At 32.6% G+C, this 13,105-nt stretch overlaps 1 protein-coding gene across 3 annotated transcripts in view; it reads left to right on the top strand.

Moving 5' to 3' along the window:
- The window catches only part of LOC118189478 (hemocytin-like), a 728,690-nt gene that overhangs the window by 440,450 nt on the left and 275,135 nt on the right, over positions 1 to 13,105 (top strand). For all 3 annotated transcript variants that reach the window (XM_085820839.1, XM_085820840.1, XM_085820838.1), the window contains exon 54: positions 2,418 to 2,510. In XM_085820839.1, the coding sequence (XP_085676965.1) occupies positions 2,418 to 2,510 (93 nt within the window). The remainder of the gene's footprint in view (positions 1 to 2,417; positions 2,511 to 13,105) is intronic.

Raw genomic sequence — 13,105 nt, 5'->3', positions numbered from 1 at the left:
CCTAAGGTCTTCTTTTTCAAGGAATCAGTAAGTAAATAAATCAAATTTTTCAAAATGGCGTGAAAAAAACACCTGTGAATGAAATAGAAATGAAAATAGAAAATAGAATCTCTGAATGAAAATAGAAAACTTAGGTTCATATTATTTCCTTCCACAAAAAGGTATATTTTGTAAATTTGAATGGCATAGTTGTCGTACACGATATTTGTTATACGTCCCTACAAATTTTAATCAATGCATTTTGCAGTAATTTCCCTCTAACATATTTTATTAATAATTAATAGGAATAACGAAAAACACTGACATATTTTCTACAAAACTTGTATGTTAGTTAGAGTTACATATGTATATAAGTAAATACACACACACTTATATATAAAAAGAGATCTTTTGCGCAAGTATTAGGCAATTTATTACGATTTATTAATCTATTTACTTTTATTCAATCTTTGATATATATATATATATATATATATATATAATTTAATACGTAGAAGGAAACACTGGAACTCTTAACAGCTTTCGATAACAGTCACTGGCTGAGCAGACAGTAATGGCTGAAGGTAAAAACTATGGTGATGTAGTTAGCGCATTTGAGCTTGCAGAATTTTCAGTCTTTATTTCCACGCATATAAAATCATCTTAGTAGATATTTATCCAGTCATAATGAAATACGATAAATTTCCATTACTCAATCATAATTAAATATGATAAATTTATATGTATATTGGTTTTTTAAAGAAACAACATAGGCTTTTGGGACGAGGAATCAAAGCAGAGTGGATGTTTGGCGTCGCGGAAGCTAAGGAAAGGAATGGAAGTTTATTGTGCCAAGAGTATTTATACTAAGTCTGATTTAATTGTAGAGACAAGCTATGTTTGGTTAATTTGAGGTTGTTAGGTAACATACAAGGATCTCGAATTTGGGAGAACAGATGAATTTAGGGGAAGAGCACCAAATTTAGAATCGTTAATTTTGAGGTCGCTAATTATTTTTAAAGTAGCTATCGTATTTTCTTATATCTAACGACATATATATATATATATATATATATATATATAATCACTTAATTCATATGTATATGATTCATATATTCAGTATATTTAATTCATATATACATATCATAAAATCACTTAATTCACACTTAATTAAGTGATTAAGTGATTTAATTAAGTGATAAGAGTTCTTAATTCAGTTCCTTAAATAAAATCTTACTCATTTTTTCGGATTTGTTTATGACAAGTATTTCAGTTCAAGAAAAATAATTTTCCTTCTCTTTTTTAAGATTTGTTCGTAGTTTATGATTTAACTGGTAAAATAACTAATTTAATCTGTACTTGGAAAAAAGACGAAACATTCTCACTTAATTTGGTTTATGTTATTTGATAGTGGATTCTATTATTCTCCTTGACAATTAATTAATCTGCGCTCAACAACAATGTCTACCTTTTTAGTACTTTAAATTTTACGTTTTAGTTTTAGTTTTAGAATTTTTAAGTTTAAAATAATATTTCTATACAGCTTTTTAGAATATTTTTATTACAATAGAAATTACTTATAATGAATCAAATTTATTCCAATAATTCATTGCATTAATTAAATTTATGTTCTTTGGAGATGATATAAAAAACTTTTCTAATAATAAATTTTATACTATATATATAATTTATTATTAGAAATGATTTTATCCATATACATACATACATACATATATATATATATATATATATATATATATATATATATACATTATTAAAAGTTTTTAAGTTTTATTCTTTATAGTCTTATAAGGTATTTCTCCCTCCTTCCTAGCGTGCCTTCGTAATATAGTGGTTCTGCACGCTGAGCCGGTATTACAGAGGTCTGTGGTTTGATTCCCGGCGAAAGCTCTTGCTAATTTTTAATCTTCCCTGCTTCCAAAAAATACCTAATGTTTCTACAGTGGCGCTCAAACTAAAAAAAGGTTGTTGGATGACGATTCTCCTCACCCAGGATATGGCGATTGGTTCCCCTAAAAACCCCAGTCGCCCTTTAAAAGGGGGAGTATATAAGGTATTTCTTCTACCTTCCTAGCGTGGTTTCGTGGTGTAGTGGTTCTGCACGCTGGGCCAGTATTCGAGAGGTCCGTGGCTCGATTCTCGACGAAGGCGACCGCTCATTTTTCATCTTGCCTGCTTCCAAAAATACCTAATGTCTTTACAGTCTGTATGTTTACCTTACTTGACTCTTTACAGTGGTACAACGGACCTTCAAATCAAGCGCTTAAGAGATATTTATCAGTGCAATGGTTTTTGAATATTCCTTACTACACATATATGTCTGTTTCAAATAATGTTTTTTGCAATATGGCTTAGCGTTTAGATGCTTTTCTAAAATAACATTTTTTGCATGTGACAATGTGGTTCTTTCTTTTCAGTGCAAAAGTTAATAGCTTTAAAGCCAGCGCGTCTTCCTCGTCCTCGAGTGAAGCCTGGTGTTGGAATTCCTGTTATTGGACTTCCCGCTAAAGGTATTTTCTTTTTTGTTGTTTATGAATGTAAAACGAATTAAGAAAGATTCAGCTGACCACAAACGTATAGAAATCATCTTCTACAAAGGATGCTTACACATTTTTGGAATGATTTCAATAAAGAATTTTTTTAAACCAAATGTTTGAGAATAAAATTTTCTGGCCGAAGCTTATTATTAAAATGAAAAAGTCTGCTTCTTTTAAATTAATTCTCCTTTCAAAATGTCGAACGTAAACAAGCTGTGGATAGAATATTAAGAATATATTTTTGCGCTTTCCGAAGAAAAATATTCCTATTACGTTATTTAAAAACGTTTTGAAAAGCATGGCATTAAAATTTTTCGAAGTGCAAAATAAGCATCATTATTTATAGGGAAGGGGAAAACCGTCATTCGTTACTTTTACATGACTCTAAACATGAAACAATTCTTCTACATGCAAGAAGACCAAACGAATACCCGTTAAAAGGTACATGCTACTTCTAATGTTGTTAATTTAATTGTTGGTAACAAGAGAAAATTCTCTGAGGCAGAAATGAATTGCAAAGTTTTAAAATATATCTTTAGCAAAAATTAATAAAATAATAAACCAAGATTTGCAATTTAAAAAAGCTAAAAACAATAATGCCTACCAAATTTATCGACGCATGTGGCCCAACGGAGAATAATTTGTAGAACTATTATTTAGCAGGAGATAAATAACAAAAGATAAACAAAATAAAATCTATTTATCGGACACGAAGAGAGGAAAATGTACAAACCTGTTACCATCAAATCAAAAAACGTATCTGTAGTAATAGGGTTTATGATTTTTGCAGGGTTCCCTTACAATGGAAAACTGAAAATAGAAAGAATTAGAAAAAAATGTTAAAATCATTTCAATGTACTATCAAGAGAAAGTTTCACTTCCGCTATTTACAGAAGTAATTTCATTTCATTATCCCAACTACTTTCAAAACGTGAACCTTCATCAAGACAAAGCTCCGAAAAATACCACTGCATTCCCTTAAAAAAATGAAGAGTGATACAGGTATTGCATATACACTTTATCAACGTATTCCTACGAAATATCCTGATGTTTCACCTATATTATATTTCTATATTATTGTGCCTTTAGTCTCTTCAAAATAACTCTTTCTGACTGTAAACCCACAACTAATGGACTCTGGAAAATAGTGGAGGAAGAGAAATCAATAACCCTGGAAATTTATGGAAAGCCCTTCTATCATGAAAATCGCGATGCAGATGTATAGCTCAGGAAAAGTGCTATCAGATCAAACATTTAAAAACATACGGTTTACATTTTAAAAATTAATTAAATGGCCCCGAATATGTGTAAGCACCCTCTGTATATAATTAATATCTGCTTAACAAATTTCAGTTTTGTTAACTGCAATATAATTAAACAGTTTTATTATAGACGAAGTACTGTTGTCAGTTTATTAAAGTTTTCTTTTCTTAACTCTCTTTCAGTCAATTCATTTTTCATAACATTTTGTTACTGAATCTATGCTATGTATTTATTAACATTTTCTTTTATAATGATGTAACACAATGCCCTTTAATACAACTTTGGTTTGGGAATAAGAAAAAACTAACGAAATGTCCATTTATGCAATGAAGGTGTACTTTTAAAGCACGTAAGCAACAGAAATTACTCTCGGCATTATTTAATATATTCATAATGCTTAATTATTATTCTTTCGATATATTGCAATATATAAATTAAACGAAAATAATAACGTTATGCAAAATGTTATGAAATTTAGTGAACGCTTTCAAACGACGCAACTGTAATTGAGAAAAAAAATTACTTTACAACATTAGCTTGAATGAGGAGAAGCAAAAATTTAATTTTTTAAATCACGAAATTAAACTATTTTATATGTAAACACTTTCTTTTACAATGCTGAATTGGGTTCATTTTCTCTTTCTACAACTTTCTCGTAAAATTTCAATAACTTCAATGCTTCAATGCTTTGACCAATGACTTCAAACACTTGACTAATTAAAATATTATTAAGCAGCATAACGTTTATTGTTGTTTGATCAAGCTACTAATATCAGGAAACAAGTTTTATCTTTTAGAAAACAGCATTTTAATAAAGAATCATCTATATAATATTAATAATATTGTACATAAATGTATAAAATATATAGAGAGCGTTACTGTCTAAGTAATGAGCAGAAGCAGTTACTCTTTTCACTTCAAGCGATCATAAAAACAGAATTCGTAGCTCATTGTAATTTATATGTATGAGAACAAATTTCAGATTTCAATTTCTTGGGCATCATTTTTAACCACGAGGAAAATTTCCGGTGTATTATATTTTTACTGAGTGAAAGGTGAAGAAAGAGAGAGAAACAGCTGTTGAGAGAGCAAAGAGCGACTTTGGTCGCTTCTCGCTGCTTCCAGTTATGTGTATTAGATATATATAGAGAGAGAGTACAAAATTTTTAATCATGTAAGAACTTTTGAAAATAGATTTTAAGATTAATTTGATAAGAACGTCCAGAAGAACAATCGCATTTAAATGGAACAACCAGAAAAAGTAATCATAAGAATTACGCAATGACCATGTTTCTAACATCAATCTTAGAATCAGTCTTAGAAGAGAGGAAAAAATTCTTTATCGATGGATAAAATGGATTCTATTAACCGGGAAATGTGTTTATGAAAACTAGATTCTGAATTATATCTTCTTTTTTTTTTTTTTTTGGATGATTTTTGTATTTTTGCTATGTTATTTTCAATTAAGGCTTCTGATGTACTGGTCTGCAAAGATATGATTCAATTCTGCGTTTTGATCTTTAAGTGAAGATAATTAACTCTTAATACATTAAACCGTTGCCGAACGCGGACTTGCGGAATGCGATTTTGCGGCGTATACGCGTTTCCTTAATTTTCTCCATTTAATTTGCCCAACTAGTAATTTAAATTATATGTGCTGCACTGCAGAGAGTTCGCGCATTGTTTAAATTGTTTAAACCAGCAAAACCTGAGCTTTGAAGCCAAGAGAACCAGCTTAAACCAGCCCAGCTATAAAACCAGCAGAACCAGCTTAAACTAGCAAAACTGGAATTCTCGATAATATTACATCACACAGTGATGGAGCCTAAATAATAATGCATCCAAACGTAGAAGTTTTATTCCTTCCACCAAACATCACTTCCCTAATCTAAACAATGGATTAAGAAGTCAAAAAACATTCAAAGCCTATTGTGCCTGGCATGTTTATATCTCTGCAAATGTAGTACTAGCGAAGAAAAGCACGATTGGCATTGGGGAAGCAACTGAATATAAGGCACTGCATGGAAATGAATAAACTCCCATGGGAGCAAACGAATTCATCAACAATGAAAGTTTAATGGCATCAGCTCTACCCAGAAGTATCCAATAATTTTATAAGATTCCCATTAATGGAAAATGCAGCCGAAAAAATCGTACAATTGCAAAAGCAATAGATGCTAAAGTATTTTTAAGTATGGAAGAAGGTGAAATCGAAGAATTAGTCGAGAATGACGACCGAGAAATAACAGATGAAGACCTGTTATCTTATGACACTATCAGATGGTGAAAGCCACTATAGTGAAGATAAAGAGCCTTCAACACACAAGAATGTAATCACATATATCTGATATAATTCCCTAAAGTTAAAGAATTTACCTACCTCAAGCCTGGAAACCTAGTTACTTTTGTTCTCGAATCTGACATTTAATTAGTATGACCTTCAAAATATATCACTCAGCATAAGAATGGATAAGTATGATATAATTTCCAGTCAAAAGATCTGAAAGAGAAATTTGTAGTGTCTGTCTCTAATAGGTGTTAACCCGGGAAGACGCGCGATGTATTATATGTAAACACGAGAACGTGCATGGGTTGTCAGCACTCCCTAAGCAATTAAATGACGTACAAATTAAACATATTATTATAATTCAGTAAAAAAAATGCATTATATATTAATTGTAACATTTATTATTTAAAATAATTCTAATTTTAAAATTAATAACAAATATATAATTTTTTTTCAGATGTCTAGGAATCATTGATTTCTATGAAAAATGTTTGTTTTTTATTTGTGAATGCAATTATAATCCAAATTATGCAGAATTATTACATGAACAACGAGTTATATAGTTAATATTGAAATCAATTAGGCCCAAGAAGCATTAGAATATTTTGCAATATAATACATGAAGCATCCATTTCACAGTGCTCTTGACACATGTTTTTTTACACTTCCCACATATAGTTTTTGATTTTCTGTCTTTTTCTCTTGAGTACATGTAACATCTACTGTATTATATATTTTTTTCTTTTTTTGTGGTTCATCAAATCATTTTCTGTAAGAAATTGACCAATTCATAACTGATATACCAAGTGTCTGTAATAAAGTTTCTTCCAGATTTGTATAATGCAGCTAGGATGCGCTTTGCTATTTCACTAGAACTGATGACTTTCTTGTACGGTCCATCTGGCAGCTGACATCCGTAAATTTCCATGTTGAAAGCATATTTGCTATGGTTGATTCTAGAAGGTTCTAGAATCAACCATAGCAAATATCTTTATACCATATCTTGCAGGTTTCTTAGTATATACTGCCGAAAGGACCATCATCCTCGAAATAGTTCTAGCTTTTTGTTCAAAGTCACGTATTTCCCTACATGATATAATTTCTGTTCATTCTTGACAAAATTTTGAAATAAATCTATTATCGGAGCTAATTCTTTTCCTTTCCTATAAAATAGCTCTTCTGAAGAGCCGCACTGTTCTTCTGATTCAGACTTATGATCCCTAAATATATCTTCATTATCTGAATCTTCTAATTCTTCTTCTATAGACTCTTCATCTGACGAGACCCCCCTCTAATAATTTTTGAAGTCTTTTCATTTCTTGATCATACATCAAATGAGGAAAAGATCGAACAGCAACTTGCACACGCCATGGCTCACACTGAAAAATAGTAGCACGAAAGTGCGCGTGGGGTGTCGGCACACCCCAAACTATTACTTAAACAACAATAAATGCTCGGAATTTGCCGTTTCCTCTGGAGACGTATAGAACATGACCTTGAAGGCAGCTACTGATGGACCTAAGTATTTCGAATTATAGGAGGAGATTGCCAGCGAATTGTTTTGAGCGTGGGGTGCCGAAACACACCACGCGCGTCTTCCCGGGTTAAACTGAAAAATAAATAGTGCTGTCTGTATGAATGAGAGAGTTAATAAAGAGTTACTTTGGCACTGGTTTCCAGTGAAAGAAGCTCAAAGTTCAATATGGTGAGTTATTAAAATCAAAACTTGTGTTATTGACTTTATAAGTAGTGTATATACACTACTTACCGTTAAAACTTAGGATACTACCTGCTCGGATATGCAAAATAATTAGCATTTCAGCACATGCCCATAAAGCAGGTATAAGTATCCCCCCACACACATTATATAAGCATGGAAAGATTGTGAAGATAATTTCTCATTTGGAAATCGTATTTGAACGTTGACTGTGTGTGTAAAGGCCGTAATATGCCTCATGTAAGAAAGAACTTCTACCAGCACATGCCAGAATTCGACCGCAATAGGAATCATGACCTATCAGGACTGTTTATAGTTCCACAATATTGGTGCTGGTATTGGTCGGAATTTCATGAGTGTCATATGAAATGGAGTTGGTGAACTAACAATGTAGTGTACTAACATATGTGGTGTAACTGTATTAGTGTACTAACTATGAATATAACGCTTAGAAAGAGAGCAAAGATTATCACACTTAACAGTCACACATCCATAATTGTAAGATGTATTACTTTAGCGGTTGGTGTTGGGAAATCTAGCGTTTCTCGAATTCTGAAGTTACACAGTGAAACTGACTTGGTTTCTTCAGAAAGGGAGGGCAAATGTAGAAGGAAAACGAAAACAACCCCAAATCTGATCGATTCCTACTTTGGAACAGCATTATTAATCCAACAATGACTGGCAAGGATCTTAAAAGAAATTTGTTGTCTATTAGTATTCATGTCAGTCCTTCAAATGTGAAGCGTAGACGTCTCGTCTTACTGCTGGTCGGAAAGCGAGAAAGCCAATAAAGAAACAACTTTTGACACCTCATATGAAGGAAACATTATCATTGTGGGTCAGTAAATAAAAATCCTGAACTATAGTTTCAGTCAGTCATTCATTTGTTTATGGTTACACATCTAACGTTGTCAAGGGCGAATCCATATTCCATATTAATTTTATTATTATCATTGAATATGAAAGCATGTACATAAATTATAAAGAAACGCTTTGTCCTAATTACTTCAAACTACATCTAAATGCAAATTACATCAAAACTATTTTCAGCAGAATTCCAAATGCTAATGATTTTTTACGGCGGATATGGAGGATATTTGAAGATTTATGCTTCAAGGCGTTTTAAGGATAATGTCTTTAGTTTATGTCTGTATCTTCCTCTTTTTGCATTGCAGTGATTATTACGCATTAAACTCTCGTTAATGTTTAAAATTTAACGATATTATGTACGACAGTTGCTTAAAAACCCAGCATTGGTCTTCGTGTTTAATATGCGGCTTACTTTCCAGTTTCGGATATTAATTCCAGTTCTTTAAATTATATGTTGAAAAATTATTTAATCACATGTCATGCATAAATAGAGTACTGCTATCTACTTTATTGGAAAGAGGTCTTTTCAAAGTACATTTTGAAAGACACTAGCCGGTGTTTTCAATAATTTTCAACAAAATAAGGAAAACGCTTTCACATTCCCTTATTTTACCGAGAATGAAATCTTTACGAAATTATAAAGAAAAACCGTTTTTGAAAAGAATAAGATATTCGAATCCTCTTTAGCATCAAATCTTAAAAGTAACATTCAAGATTCGAACACATAAATATTAGAATTTTTTATAAAATTTTATTTAGTTAACTTATGGATTTGTCGCTATAGTGGAAGTGTGTCATCGATATTTTAATTTACTTTTTTCATAAGCTATTGAGTTCAAATACTATACACACACTGTTTGTGGATGAAAATGCAATACATAGAAACGAAGTTTTGCAAAATTCGATTTAGATTGTTTTTAAATTTAACGTTGAAACGATTTTTTATACTGTCTTTATTTAACAAATAAACTAAAAATCTGAGAATTTTACTGTTACCGCCATCAGGTCTAGCGGAAAAGGATCTCTTAAATTAAATTTATATAAAGCTTTTAGTTTCTAATTTTTGGGCAAAATTCCGAAAATAGCTTTGTTTTTTCTATCATTTCAAGGAATTGTTTGAAGTAAAAGAATGATTATTCGTCGCTGAAAAACGGTTTGTCAATTTAGTATTTGTTTGATAACCTGCTATAAAAATTAAAAAGACGAAAATAAAAAACAAGAAAATTTTTGTAAAAAAGACTTTTTTTAAACTTTTAAAGTAATAATGAACTAAAAGTCGAACAATAATTTATCACATAGTTTTACGGGAGCAAAATGTTTAAATAATTCTCTTTTCAAAATTCTTCTACTGTTTTGTATCACGAATAATGAAACCTTGGGCGTTTAAATAATGAAACCTAATTATCGATTTACATTGTCAAAAGTAAAAGCTATTGACTTGTATTGTTCTAGCTGAAATGAAGTCCTTTATTTGCTAGAACCTAGTAGACCTATGTAGCGACTATTCGCTAAATTCTTCTTGCGTAAATAACAACTTGAAAGAAAGGTTAAAATACCTTTTCTTTGAAATCAAGATATTCACAAACTTGGTGCGTACAGAAAGCCAGCACTTTTAGCTTGATCTTAAAATACAAAATGTAAAATTAAACTAATTCTAAATAAAACTAAACAGCCTAAGCTTCACAGAGTTGCTACTGCGTAGTTGGCTCTTATCTAATAATCACCGGTGCAGACTGACAGGCACGTAATAAGCACGGGCATGAAATAACAAGCTTTAATTCGTACAACTTGGCCGAAAGGCAGAACAAGCTCTCTTTCTCTAGTTCTAACCCAAGTACCTCAGACTTTAACTTAAATAGTAGTTTCTGCTCTATTTTGCATAGAAGCGTGAAATTAAAACCTCATTCTGGTGGGAAAGCGTAGGTAGGTAAATAAGAACGTATAGGAAAGGCTGTCTAAAAACACCGTTACGGTTTTTGTATTTATTTAGCTATGTTTAGTAGAATTTGTAATTAAAATTGTTTTATATTCCCGTGCAATGCAGCACGAGATTTATTTGAAGAGAAAGCTACACTGGAAAAATTAAAATAGAGGAGCACGCGCATTTAACATTTTTATTAAATAGATGTCTCGTAATTCTACTCTTGCTATCCAGAAAAATCGAGGCAATAGGAGAATATTCTCGTGCATGATTAAAAGCGGGATCAAAACATCTTAATTCAATTTGTTTACTTACTGTTGTTGTTGACTGTAGCGAATTCGTGGTGAAGTCGGATTAGCTTAAGTTATCTTGAACATTTTAGCAGTTTAAAAGGTAACTGCTGTGAGATATTGCAATATTCTACGAATACCTCTAAGGAAATTTAAGCATTTTGTATTTATTCTTGGGATTAGAATAAATTTTATTCACTTTTCATCAGACTTGTGCATTCAATTTATTACGAACCCGTGCGCACGGAACAATTTTTGGTGTCAGAATTGGGATTTAACTACCAGTTACAAGAGCGATGGAAGAACAATTCAGACAGTTGATGACTACATTTGCTGTATTCCAAGAAAAGATGGAAGGGGCCGTCAACTCAGTTAAAGAGGAGATGAAAGCGGGCCAAGGGGAGATGAAATCTGGCCGAGAATTCTTTAAAGGAAAGATTGAAGCAGGTCAAAAGGAACTGAAAAGAGGAATAACCTGCGTAATAGGAAACAAATTCGAGGCAATGGAAGGCAGAATTAACGCTGCCGAAAATAAAATTGAACATACTGAAGAGAGAGTCTCTGCTTTCGAACAACAAATTGATGACAAGGTTACAGCGGTCGCCAAATAAGTCGATAACTTGAAGATATTCGTAGCGAGGGCAGGGACGAGTAGTTATGATATGGTTTTAAATTTTTGCCGATGCCTGCTCATCCTTCTCTGAAACTATCTACATATGATGGGAAGACTTCTTGGCAAGTGTATAAAACACAATTTTCTACAGTGGCGGAAGCAAATGGATGGTATTCCCAAGCTGAGGCCTGTAATCTTGTTGCTTCTCTAATAGCCGACGCAGTGGATATCCTACAAACTCTTCCTGAAAACCAGAGCCTAGACTTCTAATCTCTATTCGGCGCGTTAGAGTTGTTCTTTGGCGAGAAGTGTTTAAAAGACTACACCAAGCTTTAATTAAAATCCCGTCAACAGAATCCCACCGAAAGACTCCAGGAGTTCGCCACGGATGCTGAAAGTCGGTCCCACCTCGCCTTCTCGGAATGCCCGACAGAAGCAAGGGAAATCCTGTCGCTGCAATATTTCATCAACAACATCTGGGATCCTGAAATACAGAAAGCACTGCGAATGGCGGGTCTACGAATGGCGGATGTCAAAAACTTGAACAGCACTCTGGTGTACGCCATAAAATTCGAGGTAGCCCAGCAAACAACTTGCAGAGACCGACACCCAATCAGAGCTGCGAAGGTGCAAGAACCAACGGATGAAATGGTTCCTCGCCTAGATGGTTTAACAAGACAAGTCAATGCCTTGAGACGAAATAAGAGTGACAAGAAACCGAACCTAAACTGCTGGAACTGCGGTGCTGAAAGGCACATACGAAGAAACTGCAGAACACCCCAGGACACGGATGTTAACCCATTAGCCGCTGGTGTTGCGTTGACGCAACGGTCAAAATAAATGCGTATATAAATATAACTACCTAAGATATTTTATACCAGCAGATGATTTTGTGTAGGGAATATTATGAAGATTATTTCTGTAAAAAAATATTACTCTTCAACAATCATTTTGATTATAATAATTAATCTCGTACTTTAAGCAAAATTTTCGACCGGGTATTTTTGCTGAAAATATTTAACGAAAGAATCGCTCTCCTTATGAGTGATCTATTTTTAGTCAAGGTCACTGTTTATCAGAACATTAAATCAGTCAGATGTTTATATATGTGTTGGGAAGAAAGGAAAAACAGGTGATGCGTTGACGCAACGTCAGCAGGAAACGGGTAGTCAATCTCCTTTTTCACTCATTCCTTTCGATGTTCTGGTTCATGTTCTGGTTATTTAAAAATGCCTGGAACGAGGTATCTTACATTAGAAGAAGCCCTTCAAAGATTTTTTGATAAAGAAACAGTTGATGATAATGTTAATAATGACCAGAATGAAACTGATATTGTTGTTGTTCCCCCAGAAATTGCAGAGGCTACTGACGAAGAAGAAAGGAATAGCAATGTTTTAAATAATGATAATGATATTTTACCAAATGATACTGCTGGGGAAGTTGAAATTCACTTAAAAAGTAAGTTTCAGCCTTCTAAAAGCAGTTATAGTCATACTAAAAAGTTTAAAAAGCAGAAGACTGAAATCTTGAAATGGATAAAAAAGGAACTGTTAGTTATGTCTCAGGAAGAACATGAAGAAAGAGATAGAAGAGAAATTATAAAAGAC

Source organism: Stegodyphus dumicola, chromosome 7 (assembly GCF_044657685.1).
Source record: "Stegodyphus dumicola isolate Sdum_Otavi_A_Nest chromosome 7, ASM4465768v1".
NCBI classification, from domain to species: Eukaryota; Metazoa; Arthropoda; class Arachnida; order Araneae; family Eresidae; genus Stegodyphus; species Stegodyphus dumicola.
Note: the sequence above shows the minus strand (reverse complement) of the source record. Positions and strands in the feature narration are given on the sequence as shown.